Raw genomic sequence first — 24,436 nt, 5'->3', positions numbered from 1 at the left:
CATCAATGTCTCTAGAGCTTGCTCAGCAATTCATTCAATCACCGGCTCTTCAACTAGTTCATCACTTGTCTCTGTATATGTTTCAACTGGTTCAGGGCCAAGATTTGGTTCAGCAGGATCTGAGACAAATGAGGTTGAAAGTTATTATTTCGTGACCCTTGAATATCCCTTTCCTTTCTGCTACTCTTCTTTTAAAAATCCTTCTGTTACTTTGACATCCCTACTACAAATTAGGCTTTGAAGGCATGTCCGTTCACTAACATGCCCGTTCACTGACATGCCTGTTCACTGACATACCCGATCACTGACATGCCCGATCACTGGCACGCCTGTTCACTGACATGACCGTTCACTGACATGCGTTCTGTGCTATGTTCGTTCACTGACACGCCCGTTCATTTTGGAGTGGATTCAACGACGAAACAAAGAAAGGGATCCTCGATGAAACGACTCGAGCGGAGCAAGAGGAGCAATCATGGTCTGGGACGGAGCCCCAGCCACCAGAGGCAGTCCGACCCCGGAGAACAGGACCCTCGACGTAACGACTCGAGCGGAGCGAGAGGAGCCACGGGGTCTGGGGCAGAGCCCCAGCCGCCGGAGGCAGAGTGGGAAGTGGATGAGCATTTCAGATTACTACAGCAAAGTTGTTGCGGATTTTACCGTCGTTAAGGAGCTTCTTTTTGAACCTGCCTTTGAGTTTGGCGGCTTGAGAGGGGGTGAGTGGTGGTTTTTCGAGAGTGAGCAGCCAGTAAACGACTTTTTTGGCCTCTTTGCGTTGTGTTAAAGTGTACCCCAGTGTTTGAAGAATCTGAAGAAGTCGTTCTTCGGTCAGGTAGCGAGAGTTGTTGGTGCACGGAGATGGAAGTACCAAGAAAAGAGCTGGCAGAGGTCGTCCTGGTGTGGACGGTGGTTTCAGGAACTGGGTGGTTCGATAGAGCATCTGGCCCCGAGTGACGGCATCAGGAACATAATTAAGTACAAGTGACAGCGAAATAACGTCGAATCTGTCTGTTTCCTTCTGGTTCTGCCGGGGCAGTGGTCTCTCCATGAAATCCTGTTTTTTAATAAGCGGGTCTTGAGAATTCAGATCGATCCGTTCAATACTCGAAAACAGTTTACTCTGTGAACAGGCATTTTTAACAGATAAACAGCCAACCTCCAGAAGCGAAAGATCAGTTCTCAACTGGTCTTCAGTCTTCAACTCGTCCTTCAGCCAGTCAACTAGGATTTTCGACGAATCTCCTCCCCGAGTTGTCGACTGACCCGCTATTGACGCTTGTTGGTATTTATCAAGACCGCCTTCTTCATTCAGGGCCTTCGAAATTCTCGAAATCTCGTCCTGAAGGCCGGCTCTCTCAGCCGGATCAATGGTCTTATCCAGCTGGGCCTGTAAACTGGCCTGCCTTTTCATCATCGTATGATGACTGCGAATGATCCTCCTCGTGTGTTTCGGTTTCATAATCTTATGAGGTCTCACGGCCCTCCCCGTAATCGGGCTCGCAAATTTACTCCCCATGATCCCTAATTTTTCAATCCAATATTTCCAACCACTAGAATCAAATCCGATTCATGCTCTAGAAAATAAATTGATCGACACTTCTGATCGGCACCCGCCATCTTGCGTGGGAAAATACGTATACCTGACACAATCCAGTCACGGGGCAAGATTTTACCTCCAGTGACTATGGCTCCCCCAACCCCATTGCTTCCCTCGCTCCGCTCGAGTCGAACCCCTCCATCCCAGTCAACTCCTGCGAAGCAGGAGCAACCAGGGTCCGGGGCGGAGCCCCAGCCGCCGGAGGCAGAGGGGGACGTCAGCCGTACATTGTGAACCCTGGCCCTGAAATTTTCGGAAGCAGGTTCACGAGATGATGAGATCAACAGGTGTGAGTTGTGGAAGTGAGAAAGTTAATATTTTTCAATTGAGCGATATGAACTCAGTGAGGTTTTTAGCGGCTCAGTGCCGTTTGGCCACCCGTGGAGTGTATACTCCAGCTGTTAGAGGGTTTAGAAGTGTTTCGGCAGCGAACTCGGCGTCGACTCCTGCCAGTTCTCAGCCTGCTAGTGAACCAGTGAGAGCTAGAATGAGTCCTTCTGGACCGTATGTCGACGATACCGAGTCATACTCGAGTGAACATTTGTACCCTAAGGAGGGAGAATACGTACAATCCTCTACAGAAGAAGCATATGGAACTGGCCGACCGGTACCAATCAATGTCGAACTCAACCACTACGCACCCATTAAACACAAGCTAACTCATGGACACCGGGTAGCAGATGTTCATTTACGGTCGTTTACCACCCAGAACCTCGATTTCTATGCCGATTTCCTGCTCCGAGTGGCTTTTTACCTCCGAATTCCCGTTAAAGGAGTCACTCCGCTGCCAAATAAGACTGAGAAATGGACGGTGATCCGGTCGCCATTTGCACATGCCAAATCAAAAGAGAATTTCCAGAGAATCACCCATAAACGACTCATTCAATTGTACGACGCCAATCCCGAGGTTGTGCAAGTGTTTCTTGCCACGGCACGAGAGTATTCGATTGGTGGAGTCGGTGTTAAAGCCACTTTATATCACAAAGAGGGACTCGGTGTCATTGATAAGCTCGATCTCCCCGAAACCGGGGCCGAGTCCAGCTCTCTGAACCCTCTATCACTCGAAAACGTGGATCTCGGGTCCGCCGACAGCGAAGTCGCCCGTGCCGTGCTCGATATCCTCGAAGACCCTGTCTTCAAACCCCTTATGGACGAGGCCAAGCCCACCCAAAAGGCCGAGTAGCCACTCCTAGCATTTCCCCCCTGTAAATAAACCCACTCACGCTTCTCCGGGCCCTGTCACCCCTGTATCCGGGGTCTGCCTCCGGCGGCTGGGGCTTCGCCCCAGACCCCACTGCTCCTCTCGCTCCGCTCGAGTCGTTTCCGTCCCGAGCCCCGGTAACTTCTTCCCCTCTGCCTCCGGCGGCTGGGGCTCCGCCCCAGACCCCGCTGCTGCTCTCGCTCCGCTCGAGTCGTTTGCGCCACGATCCCCGGTATCTCCTGCGGAGCAGGAGCAACCAGGGTCTGGGGCGGAGCCCCAGCCGCCGGAGGCAGTGGGGAAAGACCGTTATCTCCTGCGGAGCAGGAGCAACCCGGGTCTGGGGCGGAACCCCAGCCGCCGGAGGCAGGGCAGAGATAGTGGAGAAAAGTCATAAATAATAATAAGTTAGATCGTCAGAAGAGTCTCGTAAGTCGTGAAGTGAGATGTGGAAAGGAAGGAACCGGAAGTGCATGTCGACAGAAGAAAGAGAAGAAAGAAAAGAAATAGGAGAAGAAGAAGGCGGTGAAGAAGAAGAAAAACCGACAAAAACAATTTACAAACACAAGATAGGAACACATAAAAAAACCAGGATCAAAATAAAAAACAGAGTGGGGAGTGCGATTATTAGTAGTAAGAGAGATTAAGAGATTAGTCCGTTGATGTTCATGACATTGCTGCGTTGGCGGATGGGCTCGTCTCCATGTGAGTAGCGGCGGTCGGGCAGTGACTTGACTCGTTCCACGACCTGTGATTTGGGACTCGAGTCGCCGTCAGCAGCGAGTCCTGTGCTCGTGAGCTTTTGACCACCGTCCCAGCGCCATAGCTTGCCTCCACATTCAAAAGATCCACCGCTGGCAGTGGTACTGGCAGGGTTCAGTGACCAGCGACGGCCTGCTTTGCCGGCAGAAAGCTGCTGAAGCGACCGCGTTGCTTGTAAAACGGCAAGGAACTCGTCTGGAGACTCGACAAGTTCAGTTTCGTCGGCAAAAACCACCTTGACTGGCATGGGAGGTGGCAGAATGTATCTGTGATGAGGCGAATGAGGCACTTGAACAGGCCCAGAACCAGATGCTGGTTTACTGGTGCGACCAGTGGTGTCGTGAATACTGTCAGAATGGTCGTGTTTCGCCCGTTTGACAAGATGTGCTTCGTAGTCGTCATCGTCGTCAGAAGATGACGAGAACTCGATGGCCTGAGAGTCTTCGTCATAAGCTGGTCTCTTGAAATAAGAAGGTCTGTTGAGTTCGAGTCGGGGAACAATACTGCCACCAATAGCCAAACTGGATGTGTCAATCGATCCAATGGATTTCGAGTGTCTGTGATGGCGGAGTGGAGATAGTCCAGCAGTTGCTGTAGATCCAGATGACGAGGTCATTGACAGGGACATGATCCTGTTCGAATCAGACATTCCTTGTCGTTGATTGTCGTTCTTAGATCCAGCTGGAGTAATCAGAACTGGATTCATGATTGAGGCATGAGACGAGCGAGGTGATGCGAGACCGTGACTGTTAAATGGCTGGGTAGAAGGAGCCAATTCTGATTGCCGTCGTTTTCTCTGAACAGGTGATTGTGGATTTGGTGACAATTCACCAGCTCCAGGTCCACCAGTGCCAGCTCCAGCACCATTAGAAACACCATTTGCTGTAGAAACAGAAGTCAAACCAGTGATTCCACTGATAGAACCGACAGAAGAGCGTTTCCGTCTTCTACGAGGGTTCTCAGTAGTGGTCAATTGTAGCTGGCCAAACCCGGGTTGATGAGGTTGGAGACACGATTCAGGGAAATCAGGACCGAAAATAGGGATTAATGCGTATCTGATGTGATAACAAGTACGAGAAGCAAGAGTACGGGCCACTGAATATGGTAACCAAGTGCCCTGGATCTTGAGAAACCCGCCTCGAACACGTTTGATTACCGGTTCAAGATCAGGGGAGTTATCGACTAGTCGTACAATGTCAGCTTTAGAGTTGCCAACTGCTTTCCACAGACCAGTCAAATGAACATATCCAGTGAAATAATCCCAAATAACCCATTGGTTATTGACCATGTACTCATAAACCGTTAAAAAGTTACGTTGATCGACCGAGGTTGCATATCTCTTCATAACAATCGATCCTGGCAGGGGAAGCAGAGGCACTTGCTGAACGGGGATCGTGCCGATATCGACCATGGGATATATGGGATAATTTACTGGGAAACCAGGACTATTAGCAGGTTCGAGGTGTGAAGTTCGAGAAACCCGTTGTTTAGGAGGGGCTTTAGGAGACGATGATGCAAGAGATTGTTTACGATTATTGGCCAGTCCGTGAGGTTTGGCAGACAGTGAAGCAGACGATGGTAGTGGAGACGACGCAGATACAGCCACTCCGGACATGTTGTGACCGGGTGGTGGAGTTATCTGCCCAGCCCGGGTCATATTAGTCATGTCAGAGTGGGATTTATGGTGGCCATTGTGCCCGTTGCCGGTGATATTAGGCAGAATATGGGCATGGGACGAGTCTCCTACCGCCAAAGGGCCGTGTCCATGAACATGCAAATGATGTTGGTGATCCAACTGGTGGTCCAGCTGGTGGTCCAAATGTTGACGAGGGTGCGATGGCAAAATATGGCTGTTCTGATGTCCAGTCAGTTGATGGCTGTTCTGTTTCTGATGGTGTAGGTGGAGCTCTTGATTCGAGATATGTTCCTGCTGGTACGAAATGGATCCAAGTCGTTGATGCGAGGGCTGATACGGATGCTGCTGCTGATGCTGCTGCTGGTGCTGGAGATGAAGATCAGAATGCGAGGTCGACTCGAGATCCGGAGATGGAGGGTGTTGGCCCGGTTGGGCCGGGGCAACACCAGTACCAGATGACCCGGTCGGGTTTAACAAGTCCCTACCATGAACATTCCGCGCCGGAGCAATCAGAGGCACCGTTTGAGGAGACCGGGTATACTGGATAGATTGATTCGAAGCATCACCAGCTCGTTGGGAATCAAGGGGCAACGGTCGTCGTGGACCATTCAACTGATTCGAAGCATCAGACAAACCATGAGGCTCGTGTTGACCCGAGGGGCCATTAAAAGGGGTCCAGGACATTGTTGTTGTATCAAAAAGGCCTGTTGGGTTGAGTTGTTTGGCCATCCAAACCACGTCGGATTATCCGATTACCAAGCTTAAACTCAACTGGAACAGTAGTAAATCAGGAAAACGAGAACAGAGTAAAAAACCAGTGGCGGATGTGAACCGAGCTGCTACACAACTCAAGAACAAGATCCAAAAAAAACCAAAAGAACCAAAGTCAAAAAAAGATTTAAAAAACCAACGAAAAAAAAGTAGTTTTAAAAACGGAATTCTCGAAGATTAAGTTTCTCGCTTCAAGTTCTTTTTTTATCGAGGACCCCAGGTCGAAGTGTGCTTCTTCTTAAAGCCTAAAAAAGTTAATAACCGGCTAGGGCATTAAGTGGGACCTTCGCCGAGCGAGCTGCACCAGGAGCTGCTGACTGCTGCAACACCATGTAATCGACGTGCGTCTGGTTACAGATAAAAGTGGGGCCCGCGCGGACTAGCACAAAAAGCAACTTCCCGCGACAAAAGCAATTCCCCCAACTAAGGGGCAAAAATGGGCAGCCACCAAGCCCCCTCGCGCGCTCCCCCACCGTGGGATGACGTCAAACTGCCCCCCCCCCCCCCTTCCAGCGGGGTGACCAGGTGGCTAGCACAACGCCCACTATGGACTGGGTCCAAATAATAATAAATAATAAAATAATAATAAAATACCCTATAGCAACCCACGGGACCCGTGCTCACTCGGGACGGGAGGGGGGGCCTGCCTCCGGCGGCTGGGGCTCCGCCCCAGACCCTGGTTGCTCCTGCTTCGCAGGAGTTGGCGGGGAGTCCCCACGGAACCGACTCGAGCGAAGCGAGAGGAGCAGCGGGGTCTGGGGCGGAGCCCCAGCCGCCGGAGGCAGGCCCTCTGGCCCGACTGTGCCGTGGTGAGAGATGTGAAATAATTTTATGCCGGCAACTGGTGGGCTCCGGGTCTCATCAGCAGCTGCTGCTGCGGGCTGCGAGCCCCTGTTCTCGGGTCCGTACTGCTGCCACTGCCACCGGTGATGCTGCTATGGGAGGCCCCTGCAAGGCCCGGAGCTCGTCTCGTTTGACGGGCAATGCACGTACGCTTCGGGCCTGGCATGGCACACTGCGTCTGGCGGCGGCCCATGTTTCAATCGCTCTCCATTCCCACCCACCACCACCCGTGCCGGCAGCCCCGCACTCGAGCACGTTGTATCCCCGCCCCCTCTCTTTCTCCCCTGCCTTGGCTCACTGATATCCCCACCAACACCACCAGACTACCTTCTCTGGGTCGTAGCACCCGGCGACGGCAATGACAACCCCTCCCGCAACTCGCCCGGCAACGAGGGCCCCTCGCTTTATTACCCCTCCTGGCCCTGTTTGCTCAATTGGAGAATCTCCTGCGTGGGAAATAATATCCTGAGATCTGCTCACTCGATCTCGACTTAATCCATGTTTCAACGATGCATGTGCATATGCACCTCTGGCGAGCCTTGGCCAGGGGGGACACACCTGTCGTCTGGCCTGTTTCGCCGGGCCCTGCCCCTCCCAAGGGGAGGGGTGCTGCCTCCGGCGGCTGGGGCTCCGCCCCAGACCCCGCTGCTCCTCTCGCTGCGCTCGAGTCGGTGCATAGGGTCCCCCCCCCGTCAACTCCTGCGAAGCAGGAGCAACCAGGGTCTGGGGCGGAGCCCCAGCCGCCGGAGGCTGCCCCCGTCCCCAAGTGAGCACGGGATCCGCCCGACAGCCTCATCTGATAACGGGCCCGATAGTGTCAAAGACGACGACCTCAACTTTAAATTTATTAATACTTCCCGTTCAGGGTTTTCGCGGGTGTACCCAACCGAATCGGCCCATCCCGTCCCTTGGCGAGAAAATAGTAATATTTTTACGGCCTGAGAGTTTAATACAAACCGAGTTATTCGCCCTGCCCCCTTCGCACATCGCACCCCTCAATTCCCCTCCCCCCCCCCCTGGATCTGTCCCTAGATCTCACTGGATCTCTCGTAGCAGCAGGCCCTCCGCACGTCGACCGCTGGTGCTCCTGCTGCTCCTGCCAGCCCCACCAGCCTAGATCGCCTATCCCGCGCATGCACGCTGCACCTGCTGCTGCATCTGCACCTGCACCTGACAGCCACGACCCGGCCTCGTGCATTGACTGGTACGACCACTAGATCCACTGTGGGCTCCTGCAGACACTCGGTGCATCGGCACTTGTGCAGTCTTCGAACCTTGCTCGATGCTTTTTTTTATTTCCTGTCTCGACTTGACTCCTGATGGCCTCCTGCAATGCTGACATAATAATCTCCGTCGCTGCTGATGGGTGCGGGTATCGGGGGCCGGGGGTCTGCCTCCGGCGGCTGGGGCTCCGCCCCAGACCCTGGTTGTGCTCGCTTCGCGAGCGGCGAGGGGGGGTGCGGTCAGGGGTGCGGTGCGGTGCGGTAGTTAGTGTCCTGATGGGTGGTGTGATATTATTTTTATTTTTTAGATTAATTGGTTGGTTGGTTGGTTGGTGGGTTTTCTTGAAGGTGTGTGTGTGAGTCCCGTACCGTGGAAATGCCCTGCCCCACTCGCTGGCCTGGTCGTATTAAGCTTGCATATGCAATGCACATCTATCTCAGTATCGCTGTGTGACCGGTGAAGCTAGTTTAGTTTCGCAGCCAAGCAGTACCTTCAGATAGGGGGCTCTATCGTGCATGAAACATGTGCTGCAGCAAGCGCGCACGAAAACGCCATGCGTTATCGAGCAGCAGCAGCAACTCCACCACCACCACCCCCAAAGCCCCCAAATCCCTTAGCACCCACTCCACCCCCGTCAACTCCTGCGAAGCAGGAGCAACCAGGGTCTGGGGCGGAGCCCCAGCCGCCGGAGGCACACCCCCCTCCCCAAGTCGATGCCGATCAAGAACCCCATTGTTTGACGGCGGATCATGCCAGATCGTCTTATCTGGCCTCGAAACGTGAGCAGTTGCGTCGACGGGGTCGGTCGATGCGAATGCACGGCAAAAATCTCCCTGTCGGTCGCTGATCGGGCTCGGCTAGAGGGTTTGGAGGTGGGGGTCGGCCTCCGGAGGCTGGGGCTCTGCCCCAGACCCCCGTGGCTCCTCTCGCTTCGCTCGAGTCGGGCGTCGGCGGTGGTGCTGATGCTGATGCTGGTACGAGCATATCAAAACAGGTCTGGTGGGATCGTGAAGTCTTTGAAAGAGTTGTAGCATGAGTGAGATGGCAGCAGTCGGATGTGAGCCGAGACTATTTAAGTTCACTGACACACCTGCATGGCGCACTGACTGACGCTGATGCAAAGTGTGCATCTTGGCTTGGATCTGTGAGACGTATGTAAGACGTATCTGAGACGTATCTGAGACGTATGTGAGCTGCTGTTTCCGCTGTTTCGAAGGTGGTGATGCCGTATGCCCCTCTCCGTCGGATTCTGGCCGGCTTTCATTCGTTCTGTTACTCAAATCACGCAGTTGTCTAGACCGTTTCTAGTCTGGTCTCTTTGGCTGTTGACTGCTGCCTGGCTGCCTGGCTGACTGGCTTGTCATGTAATGTCACGTCAATACGGAAATGGGTATTGGTAAACATATATCATCAACTGTTATTGTGAGAGTGTTAAATTAGTTTATTTTATTTTATTCAGTGCATGCTGATACCACTTTGATATTACATTGAGATTAGTCTGATGCTGCTCTGATGCTACTCTGATGTGACTGTGATGTGAGTCTGATACTACGATCCATGACTATCCGGCAAATGTCTAGTTGTTAGTGCCTAGTGACTAGTGGCTAGCAGTTAGTGACTGGTACCCGTTGCTGGCTTTCCGCAGTGATTTTTACGGCTCATTCCGTTAACCACCTGAACAATTGTGTTTAAATTGTGTCGGCTGCCCATGCTACGACGTCACCCATCATCAGCTGATTCACCACTAGCTCCACTCCTAACTCTGTCGAGTGGTGCACATTCCAGCCGCTAGCAACAGTAGTACCTGTAGTTTCCAGTAGTCTCGGACCGTCTATCCGTATCAGAATGCGAACAACGTTGAATCAAGTATTTTTAGAGCCATTTAGCGACGTTGAGCTTACTATAATAGTATAGTATGAATTATAGTGTCTAGTACATATTACAGTATCTAGTACATATTATAGTATCTAGTACATATTACCATATCTGGTACGTATTATAGTACATATAATAGCATGTATACTAGCATGTATAGCGTGTATATTAGCATGTTATAGTACATAAAACACATTATAGTGGCTGAACATCATATCTAATGTTTATAATATATAAAAAGGCGTGCCGTAAATTATATTGCAGCCAGCCGGCTATAATTATTTGTATCAGAAGTACGTGCTTTGATAGAGCCTGTGGCGGGTAGCCTAAATAATTAAGCGCTAGTATATATTAAGTTGTGAATCTGGACATCATCTCGTCTGCTCGACAGATCTAGACACTCTAATCGCCATACCTCCAGTTTATCCTTTCACACTATATACTCATAGTTACAGTTACTTCACAGACACAGAGACACACAGATAGACACACACACACGCTAAAGTCTCTGCTGTCTCTTTATAACAAGCTGATGTGTGTTTCCATTCTATGCCGCAGTACTACCTGGAATGCAGCAACTCCCACCGACGAGTCATCTTAGCAGTTTCACTGCCGAAACCCATTCATGAACCCACCACCACCATCACCACAACCACCAGCTGTCTTCTCAATCTGAGACTTGTTCCTTTGTCTGCTGGCAGCAATGCAAGCAATCAAGAATGAAATAAACAAAATAAAAAAAATATTATTATCAGTCACTAGCTCGCGATATATTTAATATTCCGGTGATCACACATATTTTATCAGCATCATCTACATTATTATTTGCTTCCAGTCAATTGGTTGCTGTTCAAATATCTCTAACTGATCTAATTTCCCCAATCGCTAGTCACCTCCATATTTCCCAGCGACACCCGCTGTCTTGGCGTTATCTCACTATCTTAAAATAACCTACCCCGCTTTCAGGGGTTTGTGTATTTGTTGCTTAGTCCGATCATCCTGATTGACACCCGACGCTACCGCCAAAAAGCAACGGGCCTGAGGGGTTGGACGCACATCCACGTGTGAGACTCACAGCATGTACTCCCTGCCGGAGGTTAATCCCTGACTTGCATCTCGCCAAATCCCGACGACGGGTTTCGGCGGGGGCTGCTTCGTGACGGGGGTCTGCCTCCGGCGGCTGGGGCTGCGCCCCAGACCCCCCGGCTCCTCTCGCTTCGCTCGAGTCGGGCGAGGGGGGTGTCGGTGTGATATTTGCAGGTCGGCAACGTCGAGATCCGACTCGAGCGGAGCGAGAGGAGCAGCGGGGTCTGGGGCGGAGCCCCAGCCGCCGGAGGCAGGTCTTCGTTACATAGTGTGATCCGTCCTGTTTTTGTGCAAAATACCACCAATTTCCAGAAGATAGTTTCCATTCTACTGATGTGATAAAGAAATAGTGTATATAGATCTCAGTTGCTGCTTCTTGCTTCAGGTTGGCAGGTTTCTGAGGTTCGTCATGGTTTTGGTATTCTTTTCTAGCTCGTAGTTACTTCAGTGGTGTATTATAAATGGATTTTACTCTGGTCGTTCGTCTACTGGTTACAAGACATCTGCGAGCCAGATAACAGACAGCAAGGTGAACTTCTTTGTTATCGGATTGCAACAGAGCTACTGGATGGGATTCTGACTGATCCTTCAAGTGAGATATTCAAATGGTATGGGGCCTAGCAAATATTGTATTTATACGGCAAAAAAAAGATCTCAGCGTCTGCATGTTTCACCTCCTGATGGTATCTTGCTTAGTCTTTCGCTGTTATCGATATTCTTATGATGGCGAAGTTGGAAATTCCCAGAGCTTCTCGGGAGGATAAGCTCCAGATCCCATTGCCCCGCTCCGTAGGAGTTGCCCGGACCGCCGACGCAACGACTCGAGCGTAGCGAGAGGAGCCACGGGGTCTGGGGCAGAGCCCCAGCCGCCGGAGGCAGTGGGCCACAAGGTAAAAGAACAGTAAATAAATTATTAAATACAGAAGGTGACAGTTTACTTGAAAGGCGCCTTGATGGGGTCGATGACTGTGCCCTGTTTGACAATGACACGGGGTTTGGTGAGCTTTTGGAAGGTGTCGCGGGACGACCATTCGCGGCCGATGGGCATACGGAGTGACCGTTCGTACTGCTCGCGGTTTTCGTAGGGGAATGGTACGGACGAGGCATTGTACTTGGAACTCTTTTTGTTGACCTTTTCGTTGATGATTACGTTTTTCAGTCTGGCATCTTGTCGTTTATCGGCTTGAATACCCTGTACTTTCTTAATGACCTTCTTTTTCTTTTTGATGGACGAGCCTCCCCAACTGCCCCATCCTGGAAGTGTCACGTCGATTTCTTTATCGCCCTCGTCAGCTATCTTTTGTCGCTTTTCTTCCTGGAACTCTTCAACGACATCGTCTCCAGCAAAGGCTCTCTTAACAAGCTCTCGCTGTTTGAATGTCAGACCTTTGCGAGGAACTCGTTTCATGTCGTTTTGTCCCTCGGCAACAGCTTCACTGGCGTCGTCATCGCCTTCTTCATTGTCAGATGCTAGTGGGTCGACAATACGGAGTACCTCGTTCATGTCAATATCTCCAGAATCATCGTTTGAGGAAGAACGCAACTTCTCTTTCTCCTTACGAAGCTTGTCCTGAGATTTGCTTTGTGTTGAACTGTTTTTATCGACAATGTTGACCTTTTTGGATTTCTGTTTCGAATTGGATGAGATTGTCAGCCATGGGTTAGCCTCTTCTTCTTCTGCTTCGTCGGGTTCTTGAGATTTAGAGTGTTTAGACTTGGATTTAGTTCGCGAGTTGGTCCTAGAGTCAAATGCTTTTGTAATGACATTTTCTAGTGACTTTTCCTCATCTATAATAGTCTCGTCTCTGGCTTTTTCAAGCTCGTCAAGCATTTCATCCCTGGCTTCTGACGTACCAGGAGCAAACTTTCTTCGACCAGCATTGACTACTTGATTCACCGCATCTTCAGTTTCGTCCTTGAGATCCTCGAAATCGTCCAAGTTCTTGGCATTACGTAGAGCTTCTCGTTGGGCTTTGTTAATTTGTCGCTCTTTCTGCTCGGCATCTTTCATGAACTTCATGGCCAGTAAACCTTTACCCAATGACTCTTTCTGTTCATTAATGGTTTCATCGTCTTCGTCGTCATCATCATCACCGGCACTTTCTATTTCTTGACTGTCACTTTCATTGTCTTGGTCATCTAGAATCTTTTTCCGGAGGTCTTCTCCTCTTCGCAGCATCTCTTCCATTTCGCCTCTAGTTTCCTTGTCTTTAGTGAATCCCTGCTCGACCATCCTTTTAGCCCATTTGCCGGTATTCTTATGCTTCAGCGACATTCTCTCTCTAGCACGCTCGATATCATGGCTCTCACGGTCTGACTCTTCGTCGCCTTCAACCATCATGCGTTCTCGCTCCCTTTCCTTCTTATGCACTTTTCTATACGATTTCGACTTGATTTTCTTGATTCGTCGAGCTTTTTGCTCTTCTCGGAACATCAACTCTCTCATTAACCGCAGTTCGTTACGACGTCTCTTAACTTCTTCCATAGTCAACTTGCTAGGAGCCAGTTCTTCAAATGTAGACACGGACTTTTCTTCGCTCAAGTTCGACTCTGTTAGGAGGTTGTTGACTTTTTTCTCCAACTCTGTTGATGGTTCGATAGGGGCATGAGCAGCGACTTTAGACACTTGAGGAGCTGGGTTGATGGGAAATTGCAAATGCTCGGCCTCTCTGTTCTTCTTGACAGTCTCCTCCCATTTGCTCACCTCCTCTTTAGTCAGTTCATAAGCGGCTTTTCTGTCGTTCTTTTGTTGAATTCTCTTGGCTAGGGGTACTGCCAGAGTCTGTTTAGAATTATTCTCGAGCAATTTCAAGCCACTGTCTTGCTTTTTCTCGGTAGTGACACCAGCTGTAAGATCAGAAAGTGACAATTTCTGACCACCAACTGGAAGAGCAAATTCACTTTCCTGGATATTCATCATTTGAAGACGTTGTTTCTTCGCCTTTCTGGTCGCTTCAGCTAGAGCTTCTTCAGACATTCCCGAGATCATGTTCTTGAGATTGGCAAGCTTCTCTTCATCAATGTCATCCTCATCAAGATCCGAGAACTCATCTGACAGTACTGAATCAGATCCACTCGACCCGCCTTCACTATCACTACCTCCTTCACTCTCACTATCATCCTGACTCTCACTATCAGCTTCGCTTTCACTATCCGATAGAATCTCATCGTCAAGCTTCAGAAGATTATTCTCGTCGATCTTATTAGGAAGACGCTCTTTTGACGAACCTTTGTCTTTTCCTGACGTTTCTCTTTCGTCCTTATCATCCAGATCCCAGACCTCTGAAAGTGACACGAACTCGCTCTCGTCAACACTCTTGTACCCGTCGTCGTCAGAGTCCTCTTCATCATCGTCGTCGTTTTTGTTGGATTTTCTTCTATGAGACTCAAAAATCTCTTCATCGTCACTTCCAAGAGCCTCGTCACTATCAATGTCCTCGTCATCTTCTGAAGCAACTTCTCCTATTCTATAAGCAGGTTTCTCGCCATCCTCTCCCTCACGGTCGCTATCGTTCTCGATATCCGGCTCCATGCCCCTCATCAGACGAGAATCTTCCTCATCCTGAGCCAAATTAAACGCATTCTGTGCTCTGTTCGACAGAGCCCTTCTGTTCTGTCTCTTCTTAACACCTTTTTTGGCCATATTTGCTATTATTTACTGGCACAGCGGTTCAAAAGCAGGTGCTCTTCAGACCATATCCAGGGACATTTAATTTTTTTATGCAGACGACGATCGCATTTTTCACGCCGCATTTTTCTGTCTGCAGCCGTGTAACGGCCTGTACGAACCCTGCGTTCCCCTGCATCTGCCTCCGGCGGTCGGGGCGCTGCCCAGACCCGTTGTATTCGCGTTGCGAAGATTTATTTTTATTGCACCTACGTATACGGAGCTCGCGAAGCGAGCACAACGGGGTCTGGGGCAGAGCCCCAGCCGCCGGAGGCGCAACAGCCCTACAACGAAATTACCTGGCCGTTCAGTCTGGCCTGTTCCGCGAGGAACACCACTTTGTGGCTACCGAGGACCTCTTCGGGCGTGCATTTGATGTGTTTGGTGGTGGCATTTTCGATGCTGCTGCCGTGGAGGAGAACATCTTTGAGCGCTTCTGCAAATGCGGTTGCAAGACCTTTGTCTCCACCTCCATGACCAGATTCCTCGTCTGTGTCAGGTGTGAACGATTTGGTCGTTCGAGTGGCAAAGTCAAAGAGTTTGATCGTTCTTGAATCGGTCGAGATCTCGCCTTTGGTTCCGTAAATGCACATTTTACGGAAACACACTTCCTCGGAAAACGCTATCATTGTCATCGTGGCAGTGGCTTTGCCGAAATCAAGACTCACCACCTGATTGTCACAGACATCGTTGTCAGCATCAAATACACAGATTCCATATGGTCCCTCTTCAAGAGCTTTTTTCAGGTGCACAGGATCCTCAATATCAGTAATAGTTTTTGTCTTCCACGCTTTTCTCCCGGCTGCTAAGTCATCATAGTATATTTTTTTGGCAGAATATGCACAGGATTCTTCAATTGGACAGCTCATACACCTGTCACCAGCAGCTTCTGGTTTATTTTCCTTTTTGAAATAGGATAGCGATCCAAATGAAGAGACTCTTCGCAGGTTCTCATAACCTAGCAACCACATTAAAACGTCAATATCATGACAACATTTTGCCATGAGAGAAAATGTAGTAGTATCTTCACGACGCCAGTTTCCTCGCACGTATGAATGTGCAAAATGATACCATCCTACAGGCTCAGTGTGGTTAATGTTAATGATCTCACCAACCACCCCTGAATCCAACAACTCCTTTAATGCAATATTATGAGGAGAATATCGAAGTACATGGCCAATTGCAAGTAGAACATTATTTTCTTTTACTGCTTTGACAATAGCTTCACAGTCTTCCAAAGTCGTTGCCAGCGGCTTTTCACATAACATATGTTTACCGGCATTGGCAAAAGCCACAGCAACTTCACGATGCATGTCATCTAGTACACAGATGATAACACAATCATAGTTCCCTGAATCAGCTAAACTTTCTTTCCAGTCTGAATATTCTGTTATAGCAACTTTATCTGGATATACCTGATGACAATAGTTGATGAGCTTCTTCCTTCGAGGACCACTGGGTTCCGCTACTCCTGTTACTCGGATATAGTCTAAATGGCGAAGAGATCTTGTATATGCCCTTCCTCTACTTCCAGCACCCACTATCAGTGCTCTTAAATATGATACCTGAGTCATGTTGAATTGCTGATATATATCCTATCTGACAAATAGCTCTTTACGATTGGATACCTATTATTTATATATGATTCGCTATTGCGTTCGGCGTTTATTTGGTTTGATCGTCCAAATCGCGAGTGGGGGTGAGCCAGTAATTTCCCTGATATTATAAGGTAGTATTTACCGCTGCAGTCAGATAAGATAATGCATAACAGATGTTACATTGGAAGGTGGGGTACTGCTGATAGCAGGATAAGGACGAGAGATTGGGATTATTCGATTACGAGTATATAGTCTGAGATATGAGAATATGAGCCGATATTGTCGCGTGTTCTGTAGTTCATTAGTGTTTTGGGGTGGAATGGCGTAGCTTTTTCTTTAATGTAATTTTGAAGTGAAGTCTACATAGTAGGCATATATGAAATATAGAGAGATTCCATAGTCAACTGTTGTTTCTGTCCAAATCTTAATATCTTGAATTTAGCAGAACCGATTGATACAATTGGCATCTGAACCCTTATTTTGCTTAGAATTGTCTTCCAAATAATAGAATTCTATTAGACGAATCTCATACTAGCATCAGGCACAGAAACTAAGAATTACGGCAGTATCCTTCTTTCCTCCATTTTACAATCTGTGTCTATGACAAGACCGTAGATGCTATCTGTTTACTTCATTGGAATGTCAATTGTTTATTCTTTTGACAGATAGATAATGAGAAGAGATAAAATTGTACGGTAATAGTCATTTACCTGTCGCATATAACAGGTATATCTTTTGCAGATCCCGATGCCAGCATCAGGGGTATTCTATGTCTCAGAAGCAAGAGAGGTAGGGCGAAGTAGGTGAATGCTAGAAAAGCTTACTATTACAGTACTACAGTCTATTCACCACCAGTGCTCAATACAAGCTCGTACTACAAAAAATTGGATTTAGAAGAGCATAATTTAAGCAGAAGGAGAACAATGACAATTCCAGAAATGTCAACTGACCATTACTTTGACCGCTCATATTTTGTTGAAAAGAATAGCATTTTTAAAATTTCTTTTAGACATTAAATTTAGGTAAATAGAGAGATTCGACACTGTCAGTCATCAAAGTCGGTACCGAAGCAGTAAAAGTCCGTCTGAAAAACAGCCGTGCCTCTCATGTCGAGACTCTTACCTTACCTCATGTCGAGACACTAGCCTCAAGTCGGGACACCTGCCTCTTTATAGAAATAACTTTAATCGGTTTTAGCTGCTCCAGTTGTATTTCATTTACGTAGGCACTGAGAAAGCTCAGTTTCAGCATCAACATCTCCAAGTCAACTGTTAAATGAATTAACTTGTTCATCGGAGCTGGTGATCAGTCGCATACAAGGGTGAAAGTGAAACAACCATCGCATATCGCGTAAAACTCAACTCCATATTACAATAGGTCGCGCAATTGGCCAGGTTGTCGGTTATACTTGGTAGTCGGCACGTATACATTTAACTTTCAAAAGAAACATTCCGTTCCAACGCTCCGTCCTTTTCGGTTATATTTGAACTTTATAAGGACCACCAATTGAGTATCTTCGACAAGTACAAGCAGTGGCAAACATCTCAACTCAACCTTTAAGACTAGTGTTCTAGCAGCTACGGATCGGTGGAGGTCCATGAACATCTAACTTCAAAATTAGTAGTGTTAGGGTCTAAGAAGCGTTATTCGTATTAAAGGTTCAACGAATCGAAGAATCTACAAAACTGAATTAAATTAGATAGGCAAAAATGGTAGGCTCAGGAGAATCAATAACCACGGCTACGCCTCTAGCGCCTATAACAACGCCTTTATCAGACGCCCAATCATATAAATTACGGCATGAAGACTTTGTCAGTGGATTGACTGGTGGGCCAATTGACGAGATATACTGGGTGACTTTAGTAGCAATATCGGCCTATGCGGCCTGGTGCATTCTACAAACAAGATTTAATCTATTTACTGAGCCAAACAAATGGTCGCCGGTAAGTTTGTTAATTGATCTGGCATTGAATTGGCTTGGTATATTGGCATCGATTACTATTTATGCATCTTCACCAGCTCTGTTAAATTTATTAATACTGCTACCGCTTTTAGGTCTGTGGCTAGTCGTCAAACCAAAGATCAAGGCTCTCAGCAAGAGTAAGGAGACAAATGGCAATAACAGAGGCAAGAATGCCAGTGAAGTCAGCAAAAATGGAAAAGTCCTGAAGGACTCATCAAATGATAAACAGCTCATAAGTGAATACCTTCCTAAACAATCTTTTTTAACGAATTATAGAGGGGCAATGATGATAATCACCTGCATTGCCATTTTGGCAGTAGACTTTAGAGTGTTTCCAAGGAAGTTTGCCAAGGTTGAAACATGGGGAACCTCGCTTATGGACTTGGGCGTTGGTTCATTTGTGTTTTCAATGGGTCTTGTTTCAAGTAGATTGACACTAGTCGATACGTTTCTTGATAGAAACAATGATACTTCAATTATGGTGCGTCTGAGCAGTCTCGGCAAATCCATCAGATCATGCATCCCTGTTTTAGTTTTGGGTATTTTAAGGCTTTTAGCAGTGAAATATCTCGACTATCAAGAGCATGTCACTGAATATGGAATTCATTGGAATTTTTTTATGACCCTCGGCTTGCTGCCCCCATTTGTCTCACTGGTGGGATTCTTGCCTAAACGGATTCCTACCTTTGTTGTGTCATTGTTAATAGCTTCGGTCTACGAAATCCTTTTGGATAAGACACCATTAGGAGCTTTTATCCTGACAGCACCACGAACAGATATTATCTCGGCCAACAAAGAAGGCATTTTCTCTTTTCTTGGTTATCTTGCTATATTTTTAGCAGGTAAATCTTCTGGCTACTACACCTTACCTAGTGTAGTATCTCTTAGGGCTTTTCTGTTTCCTCAGACCAAAGCTCAGTACCAAGCAGCTTTAAACAATGGCAACCCCACTACAGCAGCTTCAAAGAGAAAGTCCCGTCTAAGGTCTATCAAGCTCCTTTCTCTCTCTTGCATTATAAACAATATTCTTCTGTACATTGTATCATTCTGGCTCACTCCCTCTCGAAGATTAGCAAACCTTCCATATGTCCTCTGGGTGACATCCTACAACACAGGTTACCTTGCCCTCTACTTGCTGGTGGAGACATTCCTTTTACCTTCATTAGTCAGCTATGATAATAGTGTTCCACTCTCATGCGAGGCAGTCAACACTAATGGCCTTGCCGTTTTCCTGTTGGCAAATGTGTGTACAGGACTCATTAATATCAACTTCAAGACACTAGACTCGTCTAGAGAAGTGTCGATAATTATCCTGACATCATACGCATCTGTTCTATTTATTATTGGCCTCGTCTTGTTTTATAAGGGCATCCGCATAAAAATATAGCTAACTGTTGATATTTATAGACTAGTATATAGTACCAATTATTTTATGACTTATGAGACCGGGACCATCGCTTGACTGGTCAACGCTGGAGTCGAACCAATTACGGCATAAAAAGATCATTAATATCATCATTATTAAGTTATATTACAAGACTACATAAGCAATACACAAGCTCTATGTCCTTTTTTACTAGGGTTCGTTAAGGAAAGACCGGCCATTATCCACTCCACTGTTTTTCTCAATGATACCCCAAATACGGTCCATTTTCATTCCTCCAATGTTATCGGCAACATAAAACTTGGTTGAGAAGTTGGTTTTAGGATCCTTGTATTCCCAGTTAACCCAACCGAATCTTTTGTTCACCAGTCTAAGATCTTGAACTTTGACAGCAGTGGCGTACGTCTTACGGCCAAACAAACCGATTCTCTCCAGAACTATCGTTTCATCCTTGGTAAGGTTTTCATAAGTCTGAGGCTCGTCTTTGCGATATAGTCTGTAAATATTCGTGACATAATTGCCAGCAAAGAACTGGACCAATGGTAATGGTGCGATCAAGACAGCTGCTCCAATAATACCAGCGAGATCCGAAGCTCCAGTAACATCATGCACTAAGTATCCGACATATGATCCTATCAGCGACAGACCAATGGACCATCTTTTTGTAAATGCAATTTGACCACCAACTGGAGACGAATAAAGTGGGTTATATCCCATTCTCAAGTTAGGATCTATGGGCTCTGAGAAAAGCATGCCGGGTTTTTTAATTTTCGTCAAATGCGAATCATCGGGATAGACTGGATTGACCTCTGAGAGCAATGTCCGACTGGTGTGGAATAGTTTCTCATGTATGCATTTTGATGTGTATGCTCTTCTTAGAGCAAATCGTGAATATACCAGCATTTCTATCTAGATTTGAGTCGATATGTTCGAGCAATAAACTTTGGAGTGAAGTTGGAAATTTCATGATCCATGGCTATCGGTAATATTGAGACAGAAAGCCGGGTAACTGTAGTTCTCTGGCAGGGATCACTCTATGACTGGCACAGATTTGATGATGAAGCTGAACTCCAAATAATATTAATTACATTCATATATACCAATATACGATTATTAGCGACCCATGAGACGAAGTACAAGGTACCATACAGAGCCGATGAAACGGAAGGCTGCAAGTGCAGCGACTGACCATAGGATGACTGATAGATAAATCTGAGTTTGAACATCTTCACCAACGCCAATAGAACTACAGGATCCAGATCCAGCACCGGCTGCTGGTGCTGGAGACGCAGGAGCCGCTGGGGTTTGCCTTTTAAGAAGTTCAATGCCCATGTCTAATCCACGCTTTAACGTTCCAGAGTTAGGATTCGACGAATTGCTGTTACTATTAAAAACGTTCAGTCCTGCTGTGTTCAGAACTACAGCAACAAGAGCGACATTCGTAAAGATCCAACTAAGTACGACAGCAGACCGAAATTGTGCATAATAATCAATATTTTTGTCTTCTTTTGAGACAACCTTTTTCTCTTCTTTGGCTTCATCTCGGAGAAGGCTGATTTGGTTGAGATAGGAAGAGTTGATTTCCTCCTTACTAGTAGGAACATCGACTTCAAGAATCTCTTTTTTAGACTGAGTAGTCTTCAATTTGGCCACACCCAAATCCATTTTCTGTGAAGTATCACCTTTTGTACCCCATGAAATATCGTGGATATTACAAAATGCATATACGTTCAAGACATTGATGTAAGAAGGACTAATCAAGAGATACTGCAAAAAACTTGTAAACATATGCCATGGTTCGAAAAACAGGAACGACGAGATAAAGTACAGCGCATACGTCGAAAGGATAGAGATGACAAGATCGCGGAAAGTCTGATTCTTGACGACCAGAGCTGGCGAGAAGCCTCCATTTGCACAAATTGCATACTCAACTGACTTAACCGAAATATAAATGGCTGCAAACATTAGATAAGCCATTAAAAATGCAAAAAATGCCACAATGGCATAATAGAAATGAGCAGTACCGCTTGGTCGGTTTCCGAATGAGAGCACGAAAATCGTCACCAAACAGCCAGCATAGATCCATAAGAACAAAACAGACAAAATCTTTCCCGGAGCAAATCCAAGACTCGAGTCACTGAGCGAACTGGTCAAAATACGGAATACAAGAAAATAGTTACCAATTGAAAACCATGAAAAGAGCATAGATACCATTTGATAAAGGAATTCCAGATGAAGTGATAATTTTCTCAAAATGCTATGACTCGACCGCCAAATGGCAAACATGTGTACTTGTGCATAGACAGCGGCAAAAAACGAACCATTCAACCATCTTCTACGTTGTAGCACCAACTCATCCAGTTTATCTGGTACATCTGTCTCGGCATGCGCTGATTTCACATATTTGAGTAGCCAACGGTCACCTCGCTTGGCAACCAGCTCATAACATAAAATACGATCCTCGGCAAGATACATGTTGGCTGTAAAAATACCTGCACCAGAGTCGTGTAAAGTCTCACCCTTAAAATACTTCTCTAGAGGCTCATTCTGTAAAGCAACATACCGGTATGCTGAAAATGCACCTGGCAACACACTAATAAAACCAAATACACTCTCTAGAGGTTTGTCGAGAATATTGGACATTTTGTACTCAAAGTTCTGTGCTGCTACTAGAGGGTTTAAAAGCTTTCTAAAACCAGTTCCGAGACCAGCAGTGATCTCACCACAAGCACCACCAACATGAGGATTCACATCAAAGGCTTTCCACAAATGATAAATCGAGTCATGACCGGGTTGAGTACCAGCATCAAGTAGAACACAAATATTAGGATTCAAAATAGGACCAAATGCTTGGAAAAACCATCGATGAGAATTAATCTTCTTCTTGTTGTGTTCTTTTAAACAGAAAATCATCTGCACTGGAACGGTCTTTTCAGTAACGAGCTTAACTGTGGTGTCGACATGGCTAATACCCACTCGAGTGGTATATTCGTAAATGTGCGCATCTACAGGACGGTCATTAACCATATTTTTAGCTAGACCATCCTGATAAACACCCAAGGCAGCCATCAAAGCTCTGGCTCTCGGGTTGAGCTTTTCACGACCATCTGCAACGACGCACACAACCACTTTTTTCCAAGCATCCTTTCCCCAAGTCTTGGATCTTGTTCGACTCGACAAATGTTTAATATTTCTAAATACACCTTGTAGCGTCTTGCCCAGTAAAATATCACTCTCATTGTAAATAGTAATAACAATAAATAGTTCAGTCGCTCGTGGATGTGTGTAACAATTTTGTCGCATTGTGAATCCGTTCAGCTTGAAATCCTTTGGGTCACATGTGGCAGCCGAGTATCTCATATGGGTAAACTCACGTTGACCCTCCAAATCATCAGGGAACTGTGACAATAGGGTTCCTGATACAGGACAGTCGAGAACAAGGTTACCCTTGAAAAGACGCACTCTTTTCATTGTCTTGGCTCGTCGTGGTTGCATATTAGGAGGTGGAGCTACCGGCAGAGGTGCTCCCATGATTGGAGGTGGGGTGGGTCCTGAAGGCAATGGCATACCACTTACAGCAGCACCGGCAGGAATTGGTTGTGGTGCTACTGGCGGTTGGTATGCAAAGCTGTCATCACGGCCATCCGAGCTGTCACTATCTTCAGTATCGTCATCATCTTCATAAGTATTCAGAGCATACTGGTCTCCTTGCACCGGGAAGGGATGGAAATCGTCAACATCGTCGTTTGTGCTTCCGAAGTACGAAGAAAATGGTGAGTGATTTGTATCCATTGCATGATGTAACGGCTGTGGTGGTGGATATACAGGTTTTAACAGGTATGACTCTGGTTCTTGAGGTAAGTTGTATTGTGACTCAAAAGCCGGTTCGTTTTCAAATGGGTTTCCATATGGATTGGTCGGGGGATTGGAATATGGATTTATTGGATGTGTATCATAAGGCATAGCCGGTTGAGGAGGTGGAATCGGTGCAGGTGGTGGACCGGGCATTGGCGGTGGTACATGATTCATAGGATTCATGCCAGGAATAGGACCAACTCCAACTCCTGGCGTGGCGGCTGTATGTGCATATGGATCATAGTACTGATTATCGACAGGCTCATGATGTTGTTGACCAATAGGATACTCATAGTACTGGTCATCCTCAGCATATCCCTGGGGTCCTCCAGGTGGTCCACCATGGACATCATGGTTCCCAAAACCCATGCCTGACTGGTCCATGCCACCTTGGTATGGATTTGGTGAAGGCATATGACCGAGACCATCAGGTCCACCACTAGGGTTTAGTGGTACCCTGTCACCCTCTTCCTGATCCTGGTGACCATAGGGATCGGGATTATCATCATAGCTGTAATACTGGTTATGAGCATGACCACCACTAGACTCAGGGCCGGTATTCGGCGTCATAAATGGCTGTTCATCTGATTCTGAGCTCACTGGATATGGTTGATGATGTTGTTGATACGGAGTGCCATCTGCTTCAGTTAGTATTACCCGTAAGCATCAACTGTGTAGACAGTTTCGCATCTACTGAATACACCATTAGGGATATTCAAACACTGTCCAGACACTGCTGTCCAGATGCTTTCCAAGCACAATACAGATACATTCTTGACCAAACCCCCATCACTTTCCACAAAATATTCACGAACATCTTCTGCCAAAGATTAGATATCACGAAACAACTTACTTGGTGGCACTCTACCATTCCCACTCATGCTACTGAAAAATTGACTCTATAATCGCAGTAATCCTACTACTGTCTCTATAATTATCGATATAGGTCAATTCCAGTGAACAATCTAATTGCGTTT

General features: G+C 47.0%; 7 protein-coding genes across 7 annotated transcripts; 1 reads left to right on the top strand and 6 right to left on the bottom strand.

Moving 5' to 3' along the window:
- Window positions 1-625: 625 nt before the first annotated feature.
- BMT2 (Bmt2p) lies at window positions 626-1,414 on the bottom strand (the record flags this gene model as incomplete). Its single annotated transcript, XM_018880804.1, has 1 exon — window positions 626-1,414. One exon carries the CDS (start codon window positions 1,412-1,414, stop codon window positions 626-628), a length of 789 nt encoding a protein of 262 aa, XP_018733458.1.
- Window positions 1,415-1,931: 517 nt separating this feature from the next.
- RSM10 (mitochondrial 37S ribosomal protein RSM10) lies at window positions 1,932-2,780 on the top strand (the record flags this gene model as incomplete). Its single annotated transcript, XM_018880803.1, has 1 exon — window positions 1,932-2,780. The coding sequence occupies one exon, from the start codon at window positions 1,932-1,934 to the stop codon at window positions 2,778-2,780; it is 849 nt and encodes a 282-aa protein (XP_018733457.1).
- Window positions 2,781-3,438: 658 nt separating this feature from the next.
- On the bottom strand, window positions 3,439-5,877 carry XBP1 (Xbp1p; the record flags this gene model as incomplete). The annotated part of the gene is made up of 1 exon (XM_018880802.1): window positions 3,439-5,877. The coding sequence occupies one exon, from the start codon at window positions 5,875-5,877 to the stop codon at window positions 3,439-3,441; it is 2,439 nt and encodes an 812-aa protein (XP_018733456.1).
- A 6,049-nt stretch (window positions 5,878-11,926) lies between these two features.
- Window positions 11,927-14,635, bottom strand: UTP14 (Utp14p; the record flags this gene model as incomplete). Its single annotated transcript, XM_018880801.1, has 1 exon — window positions 11,927-14,635. The coding sequence occupies one exon, from the start codon at window positions 14,633-14,635 to the stop codon at window positions 11,927-11,929; it is 2,709 nt and encodes a 902-aa protein (XP_018733455.1).
- Window positions 14,636-14,943: 308 nt separating this feature from the next.
- AWJ20_3771 (uncharacterized protein) lies at window positions 14,944-16,233 on the bottom strand (the record flags this gene model as incomplete). The annotated part of the gene is made up of 1 exon (XM_018880800.1): window positions 14,944-16,233. One exon carries the CDS (start codon window positions 16,231-16,233, stop codon window positions 14,944-14,946), a length of 1,290 nt encoding a protein of 429 aa, XP_018733454.1.
- Window positions 16,234-19,796: 3,563 nt separating this feature from the next.
- Window positions 19,797-20,507, bottom strand: dtd (D-tyrosyl-tRNA(Tyr) deacylase; the record flags this gene model as incomplete). The annotated part of the gene is made up of 1 exon (XM_018880799.1): window positions 19,797-20,507. The coding sequence occupies one exon, from the start codon at window positions 20,505-20,507 to the stop codon at window positions 19,797-19,799; it is 711 nt and encodes a 236-aa protein (XP_018733453.1).
- A 210-nt stretch (window positions 20,508-20,717) lies between these two features.
- Window positions 20,718-24,029, bottom strand: CHS1 (chitin synthase CHS1; the record flags this gene model as incomplete). The annotated part of the gene is made up of 1 exon (XM_018880797.1): window positions 20,718-24,029. The coding sequence occupies one exon, from the start codon at window positions 24,027-24,029 to the stop codon at window positions 20,718-20,720; it is 3,312 nt and encodes a 1,103-aa protein (XP_018733452.1).
- Between the last annotated feature and the right edge of the window lie 407 nt (window positions 24,030-24,436).

Source organism: Sugiyamaella lignohabitans, chromosome C (assembly GCF_001640025.1).
Source record: "Sugiyamaella lignohabitans strain CBS 10342 chromosome C, complete sequence".
Taxonomy (NCBI): domain Eukaryota; kingdom Fungi; phylum Ascomycota; class Dipodascomycetes; order Dipodascales; family Trichomonascaceae; genus Sugiyamaella; species Sugiyamaella lignohabitans.
Note: the sequence above shows the minus strand (reverse complement) of the source record. Positions and strands in the feature narration are given on the sequence as shown.